The 21,403-nt window shown below is 46.4% G+C and overlaps 1 protein-coding gene and 1 pseudogene across 1 annotated transcript; one reads left to right on the top strand and one right to left on the bottom strand.

Annotated features, from left to right (window-relative positions):
- Window positions 1-1,516: 1,516 nt before the first annotated feature.
- LOC136454465 (tyrosine decarboxylase 1-like) lies at window positions 1,517-3,028 on the bottom strand. The gene has a single exon (XM_066454884.1). It carries the CDS (start codon window positions 3,026-3,028, stop codon window positions 1,517-1,519), a length of 1,512 nt encoding a protein of 503 aa, XP_066310981.1.
- A 7,879-nt stretch (window positions 3,029-10,907) lies between these two features.
- On the top strand, window positions 10,908-20,824 carry LOC136451866 (putative pectinesterase/pectinesterase inhibitor 22; annotated as a pseudogene).
- The last annotated feature ends 579 nt before the right edge of the window (window positions 20,825-21,403 follow it).

Here is a 21,403-nt window from a genome sequence, read left to right as displayed (position 1 = left end):
TCCAAAGTCATCCAAGGTGTCCTTCATACAAAGTATTTGTGTACAACAACTACCGGCGGATATGTATTCGGCTTCGACGGTTGATAATGCAACACTATTTTGTTTCTTTGATGACCATAGAACTAGTTATCTTCCCAATAATTGATATGTGCCTGAGGTGCTCTTCCTTTCAACTTTGCATCCCGCATAATCTGAGTCGGAGTAACCAACTAGCTCAAACTTTGCTCTTTTGGGATAACACAAACCAACATTTTGTGTATGCTTCAAGTACCTCAATATTCTCTTCGTAGCCTTCAAATGACTTTCTCTTGGTGTGGCTTGAAATCTTGCACACATGCATACACTTAGCATGACATCCGGCCTTGATGCTGTCACATAGAGTAGGCTTCCAATCATAGACCGATATAATTTTTGATCCACCATATTGCCATTTGCATCACTATCCAAGTTACCATTTGTCCCCATTGGTCTGCTAATGGCTTTGCTATCACTCATGCCAAACTTCTTGAGCATGTCTTTGATATACTTGCCTTGACTCACGAATGTACCATTCTTCAATTGCTTGATTTGAAGACCAAGGAAGAAACTCATCTCCTCAATCATAGACATTTCAAACTCATTAGCCATCGTCTCTTTATCTCGGCTTCAATTTCATTTGTGTCTTCACATCCGGGCTTCTACTTCTAGCGTCTTAGACTTCTAGCATTTTTTGCAGGTCTTCAACATGGCTTATAATGTCTTGCTTGAGGTGCACTTCAATTTTCATGTTGCCTAAGTCCAAGCCAACCTTGCATCTATTTGAACTTAACCTTTTATACTAGAAAATGTTGTTAATCCAAATGGTCATATTGTTCACCAAACACCAAAATCCAACTTAATGGATCACAGACCCATTTTCCATACAATCTCCCATATTTTGGTGATATAATTGATGATAGCACGACCAAAACAAGCAAATAATAGATATCACATATAAAACTTTAAATACAACCTATCTACTTGTTTGGATGCACTACAAGAGCAATATCATATGATGCTAACTGAAATATGCAATATACTACGTGTGTATTACTTATTACCATTTGTAATATGTCCCCCTATCTGACATTATGGGTTTAAGCCCCCTAATTCCCATAATCCACTTCCTCCCTCTCTGGACTGATTCAAACAATTAATCTTCGGTACCAGTACCACCATTGACCCAATGGAAACAAGTCCAACTACAAGACTGATCAAAATTAGAAAGATGAGTACTCAGTCAAGATCGGTACTTCAGTTTCATATTTTTCACTTATATATAAACATTGATTAAAGGCATTCCACTTTGGCACACAATAATCGTCGAAATTTATTAAACACATCACACTTTGATTAAACAAAATAATCGTCGAAACTTTGACAGAAGAAAATGCATAGCCTACCCGAGATAGTACGAGTTGGAAACAAACAGTAGAAGAACATCGTGCACGTGAGCATGCTTATGCAAAGCTCCGTGCTCTCGCTGCGATGGAGAGAGCTAGAGCCCGTTAGGCTTCACATAGTGCTGTAGAACCTCAGCGGCCTTGCCCTGCAGCAGGTCCCACACCTCCATGACGTGCTGCAGCTCCGTCGAGGCACCGCCGACAGCTAGCCGGATCACGAACTTGCCGTCCACCACGAAGTGCGTCATGAACGCCCGCCCGCTCGCGTTCACCGCCGCGAGGAGATCCCGGTTCACGTGGTTCGTGGCGTCGTCGCCGTCGTCGTCGTTCCGGCCGAACCGCGGTGCGAGGCGGAAGCATACCAGGGAGAACCTCCTCGGGACCACCACCTCGAAGCGCTCGTCGGCCGCCACTCTCTGCTCGAACCACTTGGCTGCTGCGACGTGCCAACGGATGTGCGCACGCATGCCAGCCGCACCGTACCGCCGCAGTATGACCCAGAGCTTGATGGCACGGAACCGGCGCGACATGGAGATCTGCCAGTCCTTGTAGTCTATGGCGGCCGGCTTTCCTGCGCCGCCGTCGTCCGCGCCGACATTCTTGAGGTACTCCGGGTCGGTGGACAGCGCGGAGGTTAGGTCACGAGGTCTTGCCACCCACAGGCAGCAGCAGTCCATGTTAGTAAGGAACCACTTGTGCGGGTTCATGCTCACCGAGTCGGCGAGCTCCGCGCCGTCGAGGTAGTCCTGGAACTCCGGGCAGATGGCCGCGCTGCCGGCGTACGCAGCGTCGAGGTGCACCCACATGCCATGGCGGCGCGCCTCCTCCCCGAGCTCGCGAACGTGGTCGACGGCGCCGAGCCCCGTCGTGCCCACCGTGGCGCAGAGGTACAGCGGCACCAGCCCGAGGCCGACGTCGCGGTCGACGGCCGCGCGGACGGCTTCCGCGGTGAGGCCGTACCCGGAAGCCGCGGACGTCCTGATGACGCGGAAGTTGGAGGACGGGATCCCGACGAGCCGGGCGCCCTTCTGGAACGTGGCGTGCGTCTGGTCGGAGGCGTAGACCACGAGCCTGGCGATGGCCTCGTGCCCGCCGAGCCTACCCAGCGCGCGGTCCCGTGCGGCGGCGAGCGTGCACACCACGGCCTCGCACGTGCTCCCCTGCAGCACGCCCCCGCCGCCGCCGGAGAAGAGGAACCGGCGCGGCAGGCTGAACAGCCGCGCCATCCAGTCCACGACGACGCTCTCGAGCTCCGCGGCGGCCGGCGACGCGGCCCACACGAAGGGCACGACGTTGAGGCCCACCGACAGCATCTCCCCCGCGAGCCCAGCGGAGCTGGCGTTCATCGGGAAGAAGGCGAAGAAGCGGGGGCTCTGCCAGTGGGTGAGCCCCGGCAGGATGTCCCGCCTCACGTCCTCCAGTATGTGCTCCATCGGCTCGCCGTGCTCTGGCGCGGCCTCGGGGAGCAGCTTGCGGACCCGGCCTGGCTCCAGGTCCGCCGCCCTCACCGGGTACTTGTCGACGTCGCGGTAGTACTCGGCGAGGAATTCTAGAATGGCCTGCGAGTCGCCGGCGATGGCGTGGGGGTCCAGTGGCAAGCTACCCATCGCCGCGACGACAAGTTAATCTAGCAGGAGCTTCCGGTTCCGGGAGAAGATGTATTCTATGGGCGTGCTTGTGTCGGCTTCAGTTGTGCATGCAGTGGCTTATACATAGTGCGAACACGCAGGCTATACGCGCTAGAACAAACGTTCATGATTTGGCAAGCACACTTCGGGCCGTTTGGTAGAGCGGCTCCGGCCAAAACTGTTTTAGCTGTGGCTTCATCTACGAAGTAGATTCGCTTGAGGAGCCGAATAATTTTTTTTACTGCTGATAGTCCAAAAAGATAAAATATTCATTATACATTTATTTATTTTTCTTTTTTTTCTTTTTCTCTCCCTCCAATATGTTCTCTTGTCCTTATCCCCCATCAGGCAGGGCCTATCTGGAACAAAGGAATAATAGAAAAACGTAGGAACAGAGGGAAGTGAAAAGTGAAAAACTACATAATTGCAAACCATATAGGAACAAAAATTATGGACCGTTTGAGTTGCGGGAAATAAATTTGAATCTTCACATTTTCCAATGAAGTCATGGATTCGTCATCTGTCTGAGGCTCCGAGTTGGAGGGCGGCGAGCACGTCCGCGTGCTCTCGTGTGGCTAGCGATTAGGCCATGGCGGGAGGGAGAAAGGCAGTGGTGGAAGAGTCAAAGGAGCCAGCGAGCAAGCGTAGATGTGTTTCCTCCGTTTCCTTGGGTCGGAGTAGATCTTTTAGTTCCCATGTTTTGTGTATCTATGGATACCTTTCCTATGGAATACAAGGTGACATTCCTTCATTCTAAACAGCATGTCTATGTACGGATCGTTCGATCCAAACGCGCCCTCAACCACGACCACAACTTTATCAAAAAAAAAAAGAAAAAGAAAAGAAAAGAAACCACGACCGCAAAGGCCTGCGGCCTTCGGCTTCCTCGTGTCGCCGTCCCGAAGCCCGACAAGGTCCTCCTCGTCGGCAGGGCCGTGCGGCCCGCGCTCTGGTACCGCCCTTCCTCCTCCCCAGTCGCGCGGGCCGCCCTCCTCACTGGCACGGCTACGTGGTCCGCGCTCTGCTGTCCGCCACCCTTACTCCTCCCCAGTCGCACGTCGGGGTCCTCCACGTCAGAGTGCTCGCGTGCCCGAAGCTCCGACGAGCCACCCCAGGACGCCCTCCCTCCCTCCCCGCGCCGGCGACCGCCTCCGCTCCGCCCTCCCCAACATCTGTGGCTGCTGGTAAAGAAGAAGGGCACCCACGTCCAATCTGCACGGGGGCCCGCACGCGTCAGCAGGAACCGGGTGAAGGAAGGGTGCTATGAAAGCGTGTTTTCCGTGGATCCTCGTGAGGAGAACTTTGTCGAACGACCATTTGGTTGGTGGAGCAGCAGCTCCTAAGCTGCGCTAGGAGTCATATCAAACGGCCCCTTCATCTCTGCCGCGGAACCGAGCGGGGAGAAGATCGGACAGGGCCACGAGGGGATGGACCTATCTAATACCCCGATACGTAGATCTGAAACTGGAACCATCAGTCATCAGTGGTTAAATTAGTCTCCTGCTCATCATCAGTCATCAGGTCTCACGGCGTGCGCAAGCGCAACGGACCAACGGTGCACACCGCACCTCATGCCCCTGTTCATTATAATCCGTACTTTTCAGCTTGTTTTTTTTTAACCGAAATATTATTTTTCTCTCAGAAAAATCAGCCGAAATAGTCAGCATGTTCAGCTAAGCGAAACGGACCTATGTGATCTCCGACTCCGACGTGCCCCATGTAGTAGTTGTTTTGAGCTGTCACAAGTGTCATCTGTAAATGACTAGAGTAAGACGTACCACGAGATAGGAGGTCTGAAATTGTTTATTGTCATTGCAGTCCATCATTCAACCACCCAGTCAGAACGAACTTTTCTGCTTCACCGGCACCGGCATATGGTTGTATAAGTGCTGTTATATTTATTCATTTTTCAATAAATGGTATTATGGCAGTATAAGTGCTTCTTGTAAACTGTTTATTTTTCTTCTGATTCATAACATACACACAGTAGAGGTCTCCCCTCCTGTTTTTCTTAAAACAATAAAAGAATTTTGGCCGCCTCAGATTACATTTCCCAAGGGCCTGTTCAGGTTTTAAAGTACCTGTAGCTTTCTTTGTTCTCAGTTTTGTTGAACGAGTTTTTTTTTTCTCTTCCTAAAATGCATATTTATGTTCAGTATGTCTTGTTCACCTTATTAAATCAAGGCTTGGATGAATCTAGTCTCTAATACCACTGGTTACACGTACAATTTCAATTTTGGAGTGTAAGGTTTTATAAAGCTAAATTAAATCTATTAAACAAAGTACAACTAGGGCGCCTGCAATACTAAATCGAACCGTGAAATCTACAAAGGCCGAACAGAACCAGAGTTCGATAGCTCTAGTGTAAACATCGATTTGTGGGGTCCACATGTGAGAGAAAAAAATCTCTCTCTATCCTCTCACAGCTAGGCGGAAAGTTCGTGCCTGCCCTCCCTCCTCACATCACGTACAAGATTGGTTATTTTAGTGCCCTCGGTTCGACTCGTGAGTTTGATTTTTGGTCTGGCAGCGACAGTTCGAACACTCCAGTGTTCATCGTTTGGTTGGACAAGCCCACCGTTCGATTTCAAACGACACTGGAGCTGCTATAAGCTAGAAAACAATCAAATGAATATCATGTATGCATTCTTTCATATATGCAGTCCACTATATTTTACTGATGAGTGCGAGGTTGGAACTTGGAAAATGAGCTCCTGCTAGTGACCCTGTCGCTGTGGCTCACTGCCGTGTGTGGCATAGGCATTGTACCTTCGTCCTTGAAGTTTTAGAAGAAGACAGCCAACGGGCGTGCTGAAGAACAGAACAAGTGAAATATATGACGATGCATTTGCATGCAAACGGTAGCACTCTTTTGAGACGGCATGATGGGCTAGACACGAATGCTAAGTCTTGTAATAATGCATCGAGTTACAGGTAGCAAGTACCCCCTCCATATCTTCAAATCAAATAAATTAATTTTTGGAGTTGTCTTAAGTCACAAAAATTGAGTCTGACCAAATTTGTATAAAAGAGCGCTAATTAATAGCTATGACAAAATAAAAGAATACTAATATCCATGAAATATGTTTCCATATATATGTTTGTTTAGTGCTGAGGTCGTATAGGGTGGACAGATTGTTAATAAGCCGGTGAGTGGGACCAAGGAAATGGAGAGTTGGATAGCTCAACTCTACAGGTCCCGTGTTCTGTTCTGACGGGTTGTCTGATGTCCCTAACATGAAATGCCCACCGCGCAGTGACAAGCGTACAATATAATTACAATGTTTTATAAACAACACCCAAGTCATCTTTTTATCATGTATATAGTATGTAGTAATCCTTCATTAGTATATAGAGTAACTGAGAAATACCTTGATAACAATCCATTGTATCAGTTGTATGTATTATTGCCTGTGTGACATGGTAAAAACTAGCCGGTTATTGTTGTATATGTGGCATCGTGCTTTTCAAGTCATTGTATTTTTGAAATATTCTTTCATAGGGAGGAGACAGCTCTACGTGTCCTAGAAAATAATTGTAGTCAAGGAATGCAGTTCAAGTTGAACTAGTTCATATGATACAGAGCTATACAAACTCAAGAACTTTTCTTTCCTTTTTTGAAGAACAGGTTCTTATTAGTATTTAGGTCGATTTTTATTCTGTGAGATTATTCCGTATTCAATAGCCTAACAATTTTATCAATAAAACAACCGAATGATAGGTACCAGACGGCTGCCATAAACGCGTAATTTTTTTATAACATAAACGCGTAAATGTCTTTTTTATATATAACACATATAAACGCGTAAAGTTGAGGCGCTTTGCAGGCGCTGCACAAGAACTTGCACAGCATCTACCTTAAACTATACCTTGCTTGCCTCCCTTCGCACCTAGCTAGAGAGAACACGTACAACTGATACCTCTATATACACACGCCTCATGCTCATGGCAAGTATAAATGTCCATGCAGCCCGATGCACGACGGCATGGCACGAAGCCCGTTTTTTTAACCCGACACGAGCACGGCCCGGCCCTGTGACGTGCGGGCCCGGGCTAGCCCGGCCCGGTACAGCAGGCCCGTGGGCTGGCATGGCACGGACCGGCTTTTTAGGGTCGGCCTGACAACGGCCCGCCACCCCCTCTCCCCCACTGCCCAAGGCGACGGCCCAGCTGCTCTCCGCCTCCCCTCTCCCCCACGGTCCATGGCGACGCCCCAGCTGCTCTCCGCCTCCCCCTTCGTATATAAGCGGCGCCGACTCCCTCTCCCCTCCCTCACCAAACCTTAAATCATTCGGTCATCTCATTCCCACCCAGGCACCCACCCGCGCCGCTCCGCCCTCTCGAGTTGCTCTCGCTCTCGCCTCGTCGTCTTTGGTGACCTCCCTCGACTTCGGTGACCTCGATTCGATCCGTATGCCGTCGTCGAGCCGCTCTCTTCTCCTCCTCCCTAATACCCTCCCTCTCTCCCGTCTCCCTCTCCATCTCTCCCCTCGACCCCTCTAGATCTTGGTGATTATATGAGTTCTTGTTACTATCTTCCCTCCGCCGCCGCTCGCCGTCCTTGCTAACGGTATGTCGTCTTCTCTTGGGGTCCGTCGTCTTCTCCAACACCGGGCTCCAGTTGCGCAGGTAAACCTTAACCCTAACCCTAACCCTCTTCTTCTATCTTGATCTGTCTGACTGTTTCTGATTCTGTCTGTTCCTCTTCCTCCTTCATCTCTTTGCGCAGGTCGATAGCCAATGCTTCGTCCTCTAGCTGTGGCATAGAGCGAGCAAGGCGGCCACTCACACCGTTGAGGAACGGGGTTGGAGAGGCCATGGCTGAAGACGATGGCGTCCTTCCGCCAGGCCTGGCCCCCCGAGGGCGAGAACGACGACGACACCCGTGACGACGTTGCTGCATTGTTTGGTATCGATCTCAGAGATGGCTATGCTCCGATCGATCTGGACGGCGGCGATGGTGAAGGGGTGACGACGACTGGGACCACGGTCGGCTCCACCAGCTCTACTCCATCTATTGCTGGTACTGGCACCTCTATTGATAAGCGTAAATCTGCTGTGTAAGCTGATTTTGATGAGATCTATGAGACTGTGAATGGAGTTAATATTTGCACTAAAGCTACCTATAAAATGTGTAAGAGTACTTTGTCTGCTAGATCTACTGCTAGCACTGATCACTTGAAGAGGCACGAGAAATCTTGTAAGCAAAAAACTGATCAACGTGCTAGGGTTCAGTCTAGGCTTGCTTACAATCCTGATGGTTCTGTGTATAACTGGGACTATAAACTTGATATTGCTAGATCTGAGTTGTGTCGCTTGCTTGCTAGGCTTGATCTGCCGTTAGGTATCGGTGAGACAGAGGCATGTGAGGAGTACATTGTTCGAGCTTATAACTCTAGGTTTGTTAAGGTATCTAGACAGACCACCACTAGAGATCTTAGTAAGTTGTTTGCTGAACGTCGTAATATGTTTAAGAATCATGTGTTGTCTGTTGTTTTTCTCTATTGCACTGACTTCGGACATTTGGTCTAGTAATGCTAAGGAACACTTCATTACTATTGTTGCTCATTATGTCAGTGCTGATTGGGAGTTACAGAAAATGATTATTGGTTTTAGGTTGATTGAGGTGAAACGTACCGGTGAAAATATTGTTGAAAGAATTGCCTGTGTGATTAAGGAGTATGGTCTGATTGATAAGATTTTCTCTATAACTTTAGACAATACTTCTTCTAATGCTAGGGCTATGAGTACTTTGACACCTCTGTTTGCTGGTTATTTGGGTGCTGATCCTTCACCTGAGCCTACAGATCCTTCTAAGGTTTAACTATAGTCTTATGCATCAACGTTGTGCTTGTCATATCATTAATCTGATTGTAAAATCTGGTTTAAAGCAGTTCAAACCTTACTTATAAGATTTAAGATATGCTATTAACTTTTTGAATTTCTCTAATTAAAGAATTGCTATGTTCAAAAACTACTGTACTGCTCAGGATGTTACGCCTATAAAGTTTGGCATAGATATGGATGTTAGATGGAATGCTACATACCTTATGCTTAAACACTTGGTTCCATATAAGGATATTTTTTCTGTGTTCATTAATGCCAATTATGGGTCACAATTGTTGTCTGCAAGGCATTGGCATGTAGCTGAGAAGATATTAGAGTTCTTGGAAATTTTTTATGAAAGCACGGTTGTTCTTTCTGGTGTTTATTATCCAACTAGTCCACTTATTCTGCACCATCTTCTTGATATTGCTTCACATTTGCATGCAAGTGAAAAAGGTCAAAATCTAATGTCTATTGTATATCCTATGAAGCTTAAATTCCTTAAATACTGGCAGGACATACCTCTGTTATATTTATTTACATTCATTCTTGATCCTAGAGCTAAGATGAGAGGTCTATTTAATGTTCTGCAATTACTTAAAGAGTACACTGGTTGTGATTACAGTTCATATTATGCTGATGTGAGAACTAAAATTTACAAGTTATTTAACAAATATAAGAGAAAGTTTGATGCAGCTAGGTCTCAAAGGGCTACACAGCCTGCAAGCCATACAGGTAAAAGAAAACAGGTATGGGGGAGGATCTTTGGAGGCCCTGGATTTGGTGTTGTAGGTCCTTCCCCTACCTCTGCCCCACTTCATCTACATCTAGTTAGGTTATGTGTGAGCTCACAGTTTATGTTAACAGTGACAATGTCACTGTATATGAGGATGATTTTGATTTACTTCTCTGGTGGCGTGACCACAAACTAACCTATCTAATCTATCATGGCTAGAGATATTATGTTAGTTCATGTTTCTACTGTCTCTTCATAATCATGTTTCAGCTTTAACAGGAAGGATCATTGAGGAGCGGCGACGACGTTTGTTGTCTGAAACCGTGGAGATGCTGACTTGCATAAAGGATTGGGAGTTAGGAGAAAGAAGGTTACAACATGCTGTTGACAACCAAGAGTTGGAGGATTCCTTTAAGAATTTATATCTCGATGAAGATGAAGCTGGTACATCTAGGGGTGCTGCTGCTGGCGCATCTGGAGGTACTACTGCTAGTACATCTGGGGGTGCTACTATTGGTACATCTATGAGTGCTGCTGGTTGAGACTATGGGTGCTGCTGGTACATCTGAAGGTGCTGCCGATGGTGCATCTTGAGAGTTGAGAGTTGAGAGTTGAGAGTGTGATCTGTAACTGTAATTTGTATCTGTTTTCTGTGAGACTAGAGACCTTTGAACATGTTTAAAACTTAATTAGGAGCTGTACTATACTCTTTTTTTCTTTCTAGAGTTTCTCACAAGGGTGAGTTTTACCTATAAAATTTTTTAATGAGGCAGCATTGCACAAACAGCTCAATTATCTTAATTGTCTCTCTTGTGTCTTTTGTTTTGTTGGATTTGGTCATTTGGAGTTAAGTTCAATTTTGATTTGTGAATGTGAAATTTGGTAAATGATCTGATTGAGTGATTGTGAATGTGAACTTAGAAGTTGTAATATGTGAACTTAGAACTTATACTCTGTGCTTGCGATCTGATTGAGAATGTCATATTTGCTAAGTGCTATATGAGATGAATTTTTTGAGGTGATTTAAGGGGACCAGGCTATGGGCTGGCACGGTCCGCAGAATTAGCCATGCTCAACGGGCCGGCACGGCCCGGCTACCGGCCTATAGGGCTGTGCCTGGGCCGTAGAGCAGGCACGGTGCACAATTCGGCACAGCTAGCATAGCCCGCGTGCTGTGCCGGCCTGAACCCAGCGGTCCGGGTCTGGCCCAGTCCCAGGCCAGCCCGATGGCCATATATATAATGGCAAGCCACTCCTCGTGGACACTCGCGAGCCGCATGGAGCTTAGCTTCAGCAATGGCGTCGTCTATGAGCGCTACTACCAGCTGCCCCCTGCTGCTGATGCTCTTGGTCCTCATCATCATGGCACACAGCGGCACCGATGCCAGCGCCGTGTTCGCCCGCCTATCCTTCGAGAGCCCAGGTGAGGCGAAGGCCTTCGAGGACGCGCTGCTGCGCCAGGCCTGCTTCAACATCTCCTTCCTGTCGGGTGGCCGCGAGGCCTGCGTGTCGCGGTCGACACAGCCCACGACGGTGCGGGCAGCGGGCCCGTGCCCGTCCTCTGCACCACGCTCCGCGACACGCTCGGCGACGCCCTGGGCGCCATGGGCGTGGTCCGCGGGCTCGCCTCGCTGTCCAACCACCCGCGCGAGGAGATGGCGGTGCGCGACTACGTCTAGCTGCTGGGATACTCCATCGACGAGCTCGGGTGGGCGCTGGATGCCATGGCCGGCGGCATGGAGCTGGGCGCGTCTGGCCGCGGCGGCTCCGTGGCGCGCCGCGCCGAGGACGACCTCCACGCGTGGCTCAGCGCGGCGCTGGGCAACCAGGACACCTGCATGGAGGGCTTCCACGGCACCGACGGCCGCCTGCTGCGCCGCGTCGAGGCCGCCGTAGCGCAGCTCACACAGCTGGTCAGCAACCTCCATGCCATGCACAAGCGCCTGCGCAGCATCACGCTGCCGCTGCTCCATGGGCCTCCTAATAAAACCAACGGCACCTCCGGCACTGGCAGCGACGAGCTGCCGCCGTGGGTGATGGACATCGAGGTCGACGATGGCGACAACAAGGACGAGGAGCTCGTCGCCATCAAGCGCGCCCATGCCAGCAGGATGATGTCGACGCGCGTGGACGTCGTGGTGGCGCAGGACGGCAGCGGGCGCTACCGCACCGTCAGCGAGGCGGTGGCACGGGCGCCCAGCCACAGCAAGAGGAAGTACGTGATCTACGTGAAGCGAGGGTTGTACCACGAGAACGTGGAGGTGAGGAAGAAGAAGACACTACTACAGAATGGACTTGTTGTCCCGGGCGGTAACGGCCTTTAGTCCCGGTTACCGCGTCGGGACAACGATCCCGGGACTAAAGGTGCCACCTTTAGTCCCGGGTCATCGAGCCGGGACTAAAGAGAGACCTTTAGTCCCGGTTGGTGTTACCAACCGGGACTAAAGGCCCTCCAGCCGAGCAAACGTGGCCGCACCCTTTAGTCCCGGTTGGTAACCCCAACCGGGACTAAATGTTCCTTTTCTTTTTCTTTTTTTTTAATTTGTTTTCAATTCAGTTACACGTATTTGTTTAATATATAATATGTTTTTATGTACGTATTCTACGCTGCTAATATAAATACACGCACGCATATAATTACATCTAATTCTCATCTCGAGCATTATTATATTCGAATAAAGTATGAACCTATATATATTATAGATATATATATATGTATATATACAACACTTTCATAATCTTGTTCTCGAAAATAACGATATCAATAAACATTTAATTTACATTATTTATTCCTTAGGATCAAAGTAGAACTCGCCGTTGAGATTTAGCACTTTTTCTAGAAGATATCCTGCTATTGACTCCTGAACTGCTTTCAGATGGTCTTTTTGCATGACCCTTCGTTTCAACCATTCAGTCTTGCATTTGAAATAAAAGGAAAAGTATTAATACATATATATATATATATATTCATTTAAAAATAAATAAAAAATTGATATATACGTACTCTGAGGACATCTTTAGGAGTTCTTCTTATGTGCGCAGTGATAAATTCACAAATATAGTATCCACACAAGTTATTACCTGGTTCCTGCCGCAAACACCACTGTACGAGAAGAAGATTATTCTCATCATCTCACACGTAAATTGAAGTACGATATAGTAATTAAACACGTGGGGAAGTGTATATAGTACAACTTACTGGTATTTCAACTACATTAAGTGGTGCCTTGCAATCCTTGCGATGTTGCCGAATAAACTCTTTCCAAACCCTATGCGACCAATATTGTACGATCGTTAATAAATTATGGCAAAGTCTATTCAATAATAGTTGTGCGCGAGAGATCGAAATTACCCCTGGATAATGTCTATCATGTCTTGGTATAGTGCCCGCTCTTTTCTCAACGAGTCAAAGATTACTAACCGACTTGAGTTTAACTCAATGACAATGAGTATCCAGTGAAACCTGTATTGGTTTATACACACACGTACATGCATATAAGTTGTATTGATATTACATAAAATGTGTAGACTACATTATTATTAACACTTACTCAAAGTTGTACGGGAAAAGTATTGTTGTCTTGTCGTGCTGCTTCACGAAGAACATCATGATATTCTCCTGTGCTTCAGATACCCACCGCTCCTTGACAATAATACCGGTTTTGAATACGATATAAGGATCAATGAAGCCAACACTGGTGTCTTGTATTCTTTGGAGCTCTGACATCTGGAATCTGTATATAAATATAAGTTACATGTGAGGATGATTATATACACGTACGCATGGAAGTGAGTTTATTAAATAAAAGTAAGAATCACTTACAAACAAAATGAGCTAATGATTGATTTGTCCAGAGCGTCCAAGTGGAATAGTTGATGCAATTCTTCAAAACTAATATGTAAGATGTCATCGCCATGGAAGTAATGATGGTCTCTAAATCTGACAAAGATCTACTGCTCACCCCTGCCACATGCCTGCATGTACCACTTGTTGAGCAAGTACATTTGCGTACCCAATTCATTCAGAGCCGCAGGGTTGTACAGACTTTTGCCATATTTATAAGTCTTCCAGGTATCAACTTCTAGGTTCTGGATTGGAGCTTTGCCCGTCAATTGATCCAAGGTTAAACCAGTATCTTTAAAAAAAAGCATTAAGGGCTTGAACCGACACTTCTCTAGAGTTGTCTGGTCGATAGACTTCTATGTTGGAACCATATTCATTAGCAACAACAAGATTTTGCATTGGTTGCTTCTGTTGTCCGAGCTGTGGGACATCCTTCCCTGATGCTCTTTTCCTTTTCTTACCTGCATCATGTGACTTCACGAGGGAGCGGTCATAGTCTGATAGTGGCGAAGGCTTACGAAGTTCAATCATCTTTTTCTTGTGAGCATTGACCTTCTGCCTCAGCACCTCTCGTGGTAGGTAAAAGTACGGCTTCTCCTTAAGCTTCGCTTGACTCTTGTTTTTGGTATCTATAAAAAAATCTTTCACTTTTTTGTCTTCTTCGGCTGCTATTTGCTCATCAGTCTTTTCAGGAAGTATTTCTTGAGAAATAACTCTTTTTCTCAGGGTCTTCTTTGCCGCCGGGACCTTAGACGTCTTTGTAGTGCGTCGCTGTGGAGGGGGTGGGGGCGGTGTTGGAGGCCGGCGTGGAGGCGATGTGGCCGGTGTTGGTGGAGATCGGCGTGGAGGCATTGGAGATCGTTGTGGAGGCGGTGGGGCCGGTGTAGGAGTTGGAGATCGTTGTGGAGGCGATGGGGCTGGTGTAGGAGTTGGCGATCGCCGTGGGGATGAAGTCGTCTCGCCCCCCGCAACGCTGTGATGAGATGGGGAATGAATGATTAGGCTAGGCTGGGGGGAGACCCTGCTACAAAAACAAGTTGTGTGTCAATTATTTTTGAAGCCAATAGAAAATTAATGGAAAATAATATTTCATTCACTTTCATTCGTACCTAGGGTGAGGTAGGGGAAGCGGTGGTGCCCTAGGAATGATGATGAAGCGTTTGCGCCATTGAATAAATGTCTTCTCTGCTTCTCCTAGTGTCTTCTCCCCATCACCGCCTTCAATGTCAAGAGGAACATTGCTGTAACCTTTGAGCACTCTATCGACTGAGACGCTAGCATATCCAGATTGAATAACTAACACATGGATTCTTGGTGTCTTCGTTCGGTCTATTGGAGATACAACCCCGACAGCCTCCATGATTGATGCATTATTACCATCTAGAATGTGCAGCTCACATGTTGTTAGAGGCTCGGTAATGTCATCAACAGGGAAGCGCAACCCAGCGTCGTCTTGAATAACTGGCAGCTCCGTAGAAGCACAACTGCTTTTCATCTGACCAACGGGGCTAATGGTGACTCCCGGCGTTGATTGCGATTGCATTTGACTCATTGCTAGCTGCACTTGCCTCTTGATCTCCTCCTGCATTCTTGCCTCAAGAGATTTTTCTCGTTCACGTGATTCAAGCAATGCTTGTCGTGACTCATCAACAAATTGCTCCAATGCACGGATTCATTCTGCCTCCTCATCCTTCTTTCTCTGGCGGCTTCTGTAGGTACCCTTGTCTGCTGGGAATGCGTGTAGCCACGGAACCGCCCCATAGCCTCTTGTTCGACCACCGTGTTCGGGATTCTCTAGGGCATATGTCAATTCATCCTTCTCTCTGTTGGGCTTGAAAACACCATTATCAGCTTCTTCCCTAGAACGAGCTAGTCTCTGTGTTGCTCTCTCAATTTTTTGGCCAAAAATTAGCTTGCCAGTGTCTGGGTCTAGGCTTCCCCCATGAGCGTAGAACCAATTCTTCACGCGTTGAGGCTAGTTCTTCTCTATTGTTTCAGGTATGATTCCCTTGGCAGTAATCTCTGCTTCTAGGTTCTGCCACTTGGGAATAGCACTCCTATAACCACCTGATCCCATGTGATGATGGTATTGCTTCTGTCGGGCATTCTGCCGATTCCTCATCACACGTTCCTCACTGTCTTGAGATGTCTTGTATTCTACGAAGGCATCCCAATGGGACTCCAACTTGACAAACGCCTTAGCATTGAAATTCGGCGTAACATTCTTCAAGATAAACTTTTTATACAATGTCTTCTTCCAACTCTGGAACAATGTTGCCATCTTCTTCATTGTCCAATCCCTCACTAGCTCCTTCAAAGCATCATCTGCTTGTAATGTGAAATGCTGAGTGATATCTCTCCAAGCTAGGTTCTTGTCACGATCAGATACAAAACTAACATTAGGAGCGGATATCTTCTGCTTCCATTCACGAGCACTAACTGGGATCCTATCCCTTATAATGAACCCACATTGATTGACATATGTCTGAGCATGTGGTCCCAATGGTTTGCCGGTGTCGGTGTCGAATTCTGATATTATGAAACGGCCCTCTAATGGCTTTTTTGGCCCTCGGACTTTCCTACTTTTGTCGGTGGTTGATGTAGATCCAGAGACCGGCTACATGAGTAGAAACACAATAATTAACAACAAATATACGTACGCATGCATCTATAAGAGATGATAGATAATCGAATATACCTCGCCAGTATTTTCTTGCGCGACAATTTGTTGATCTTCAACCATCGGCATATTCAGGATATCCTCATAATCAGCAAAGTACTGACTCGTGTCATCTACATCCACATTGGTGCCGGCGTTGATAATATCCGTCATTATGTCATCACTCAAGTTATCATCCGGAGCAGCCATTTGTATCTTCAAGATAACACATAGATAGAATTACTATGGTACATAACATAAGTACATGTGATAACACATATAGAATTACTAAATCCAATTAAATATAATAACACATAATATTTCATAAGGATAAACAATAATAAGGTATAGGCTTTGGAATCGAATCAAAAACACTTTCGATCCAAAAACATGTAAATAAGTATATGTATATATATACACATATAATAATACAATATATTTTCTCTCTCTCTCAACACATAGAAATAAGTGCATATGTCTATATCTCTAGATATGCATGTGATACACATAGAATGTCTCTCTAGATACAATTTTCTCTCTCTCTCAACACATGAAAATAAGTACATGTATATATACATATAGAAATAATTAAGTACATATGTATACATATAGAATCTCTCTCTAGATATAATATATATAGAGAGATATATAGAATATATAATTACTAAATCCAATTAAATAAATCTAACATGAAATTAGATAAACTAGTAATAGATAATACATTTTAATCTAACATATATCAAAAACTATAATAAAAAACTATCTAAAAAACTATCTAAATAAAATACTAATTAAATTTTAATACATTTAATCTAACATATATTCCTTTAAATTCTTACATAGGGCACATGGACAGCACATGAAACCATCCCGCTTATTTGCCTCGGCCACACCTAAGAAATAGTGCAAGCCCTCAATAAAGTCTTGGGAGCGGCGATCGACATTGTACATCCAATGGCGTGACATAATCTGTATTACACGATAAATTATGAAAACCTTGAACATAATTAAGTATTTTATTACACAACATAAATGACACACACACACGGTTGATTAATTAACTAAGCCTGGCTACAATGTAAGCAATCCCAACTATCACTAAACAAACTAAAACTACAATGCACTTCAGTAACATAATTATTTCGTGATCGTACGCAACTAAAACAGATAAATCATTCTTCTGTTGAATATCAATAAGCTTCTCCTGCTGGCTCACTGACTCATCAGCAGCAGCCGCTACATCAAGCGCACCCAAATTCTGCACGTATGTAGCATAATCTTCCTCCCAGTACCAACCATCGCATCCATTGCCCTCCCACTAAAATTAAAGCCAAAAAATATTTAGTCAAAAATATTCAAGAAAAGTAGGTCGATTAGCCATAAATAAAAAATACGTAAGAAACTCACATCGCGATCCGGGCACTTGTAGAAAACACGACCCTTGTTGGGTCCCTGTCTCTTGACTCGGTACTCCATCACAATCTTCTGCTTACACTTGTCGCAGATAATGAGAGGGAGTTTTGGCCTCAGTCGTTTCGCAACCGAACGAGAGGCCGAGGATCCGGTACCAGTTGTCATCTACTTTCTATACTTATTTTTGCAAATTAGTGTAAATTTCATATTTTCTAAAATGATATATTTAACCTAAACTAGTATGGATTTCACATGTTTCAATAAATAACCATCCGTACTAGTTGACCTTGCTTACGTGATCATCTCGGCCAGCATTTCTCCACCGGACGGCACCGTACTTGGCCAAGGAAGAGCTCCGATTCTACGAGAAAGGGAACACGGTCTTTCACGACCGTTGTCGCTCTCCCTCGTAGAATCAAAGTTCCTCCTTGACGTCCGTTACCGCTCTGCAGAGAACATGTTGGCTGAGCTGAACACGGTCCGCAAGTTCAACTAGTACGGATTTTCTATAATTTTCTAACTATTTACTAAGTTTTTCATTTCATGAAAAATTTAATTCTAAAAAAAGGCATGATTTCTAAGTATTTCATTTCATGGAAAAAAATAATTCTAAGTGACTTGCTCGATATCGGCGAGCTCGCGGACGTTTAGGTTGCCGAGGATAGTAACATTTGTAGATGACATTTGTAGGTCTGAAGTTATCAAATATCCATCAAATTATAGTTAAAAAACATGTTTCAATAAATAACCATCCGTACTAGTTGACCTTGCTTACGTGATCAAATCGACGAGCATTTCTCCACCGGACGGCATCGTACTTGGCCAAGGAAGAGCTCCGATTCTACGAGAAAGGGAACACGGTCTTTCACGACCGTTGCCGCTCTCCCTCGTAGAATCAAAGCTCCTCCTTGACGTCCGTTACCGCTCGGTAGAGAACATGCTCGCCGACCTGAACACGGTCCGCAAGTTCAACTAGTACGGATTTTCTACAATTTTCTAACCATTTTCTAAGTTTTTCATTTCATGGAAAATTTAATTCTAAAAAATAAAAGGCATGATTTCTAAGTATTTCATTTCATGGAAAAAATAATTCAAAGTGACCTGCTCGATATCGGCGAGCTCGTGGGCGTTTAGGTTTCCGAGTATAGTAACATTTGTAGATGACATTTGTAGGTCTGAAGTTATCAAATATCCATCAAATTATAGCTCAAAAACATGTTTCAATAAATAACTATCCGTACTAGTTGACCTTGCTTACGTGATCATCTCGCGAGCATTTCTCCACCGGACGGCACCGTACTTGGCCAAGGAAGAGCTCCGATTCTACGAGAAAGGGAACACGGTTTTCCACGACCGTTGCTGCTCTCCCTCGTAGAATCAAAGCTCCTCCTTGACATCCGTTACCGCTCGGCAGAGAACATGCTCGTCGAGATGAACACGGTCCGCAAGTTCAACTAGTACGGATTTTCTACAATTTTCTAAGTTTTTCATTTCATGGAAAAATTAATTCTAAGATCACGTAAGCCACCGGGGACGAGGATGGCGCGTGCTCCAGCGAGGACGAGCGAGGCGTAATTTTGATGAACTAATTTAACTTTTGTTTATCCAAACATATATGCAAATCATCATGTGATTTTGAGCTAAAAATGACATATAAAATCATAATAAAGTCCAACATATAAAGTTACACATGCATCTACATCGCAAAATGAGATAAGCTACTGATAAAATATAAGAGGATTAAGTTTCTTACCTTCAAAATCAAAGAGCAACACCAATGGAGGGGGAGAGAGCAAGAACAACAGCAAGCTGAAGAACAGAGGCAGTGAGTTTGAATGGAATGGCTCGGGCTCGGGGAGGAAGAAATGAGCTGAATTATAGGCCGAGATAATTAGTCCCGGTTAGGGGTCCAAACCGGGACTAAAGATTAATCTTTATTCCCGGGGCATCACCCAAACCAGGACTAAAAGCTTTAGTCCCGGCTGGTATTAACAACCGGGACTAAAGGTACCTTTAGTACCAATTGGTAATACCAGCCGGGACTAAAGATCCCTGCCCCGCGGACGATCGTTGGGCAGGAACCTTTAGTCACGGTTAGTATTATCAACCGGGACTAAAGAGTCCTTTAGTCCTGGGGACAAAAAAAAAATGCCAAGACTAATGTTAAATTGGGACATCGTTCTAAAGTCTGTTCTCTGGTGGTAAGACCAACATCGTCATCGTTGGCGAGGGCATGGGCGAGACGGTCATCTCCGGCAGCCGGAGCTTCTCCAGTGGCTGGACCACCTTCCGCAGCGCCACCTTCGGTAACCTCTTCATGCTCTGCATGCCCTATCGATCTTTTTCTAATTTCAGCTACGTGACCAGAAAAGCGAGCGGCGGCAGAGTTATTTCGATCGGAGAGGCAGGTTGCACGTGTTGCATGTCCCTATCTGAAATTCTGAATCCTTGCTTCGTTGGCATGCTTGCAGCGGTGTCCGGCGCCGGGTTCATCGCGCGGGACCTGACGTTCCGGAACACGGCGGGGCCGGCGGCGCACCAGGCGGTGGCGCTGCGCGTGGACTCGGACCGCTCCGCCTTCTTCTGCGTGGCCGTGGAGGGGCACCAGGACACGCTGTACGCGCACTCGCTCCGGCAGCTCTACCGCGACTGCCGCATCGCTGGCACCGTGGACTTCGTCTTCGGCAACGGCGTCGTCGTGGTGCAGCGCAGCCTCGTGGCCACGCTGCCGCTGGCGCCCGGCCAGACGGGGAGCGTCACCGCGCAGGCCGCAAGGACCCCAACGGGCTTTTCCTTCCACGGCTGCGTGGTGGAGGGCAAGTGCCCGACGTATCTGGGCCGCCCGTGGAAGCCCTTCTCGCGGGTCGTCGTGATGGAGTCCTACCTGGGCCCTGACATTCAGTCCCGCGGGTGGCTCGAGTGGGCCGCTGCTGGCTCAGGGGACCACAGCCCGGGCCTCGCCACGCTGTTCTACGGAGAGGGTTCGGCTGGACTTAAATTTTTACTGTTTACGTGGGAAACTACTGTTTATGCTAAAATTTTGTGAGAGAAAAACACTGCTTTAGCTGAAAATTATAGCCAACCAGCCAGCCAAACACGGTGATCATGGACATGGTGAACACGGAGAAGAACTATGGGCCCGGGGCGGGCGTCGCGGGCCGAGTGAAGTGGCCCGGCTACCACGTGATCATGGACGCCGCCGTCGCCAGCCGGTTCACCGTCAGGCGATTCATCGACGGGCTCGCGTGGCTGCCCGGCACCGGCATCACCTTCACGGCCGATCTGTTCAGGAAATGACGACGGCCTGCGCTAATGCAGTTCGTTGATTGGGTTACAGTATTTTTTTTTTTTTGGGAAGGAAGCACAAAATAAGGATATATTATTATATTATATTATATAAAAATTATAGTTAAGTTGCTAACCACAAAATAAGGTATATTATAAAGATTATAAGTTGATTACTTTGGTGGGTAATTAGGGTTGTGATGTGTTGAGAAACTATATGTCTACAGTAAATGCTACTGTGTTATATTGGTGCTGTAAGATCCTAGGATGTAAATTGATCTAGTATATAGTCGTTTTATTTTTTGATCTATGAACTCAAATAGTCAGATGGGGTTGTGTCGCGGTTCTCCGTCATATTCAACCAGGACAGGTCAAAATCATGTCTGTATGGTCGCTAAGCGTGTGTTTGGTTGTGAGGTCCACTGTGTACGGAGCGATTCTAATTTTGCTGGTGTTAGAGTTTAAGACAAGCAAGGATGGATCAGTCCTTAAGGCAATAAATTTAGGTCGCCCCATGTCTTGAAATCGAGGGACGACCTTGTCTCCTATCAACACCATCTAGTTTGTCCTGCGAGAATGTATATGCATGAC

Source organism: Miscanthus floridulus, chromosome 5, assembly GCF_019320115.1.
Source record: "Miscanthus floridulus cultivar M001 chromosome 5, ASM1932011v1, whole genome shotgun sequence".
NCBI classification, from domain to species: Eukaryota; Viridiplantae; Streptophyta; class Magnoliopsida; order Poales; family Poaceae; genus Miscanthus; species Miscanthus floridulus.
The sequence above is the reverse complement of the archived record's forward strand: the minus strand, read 5'-3'. Positions and strand labels throughout refer to the sequence as shown.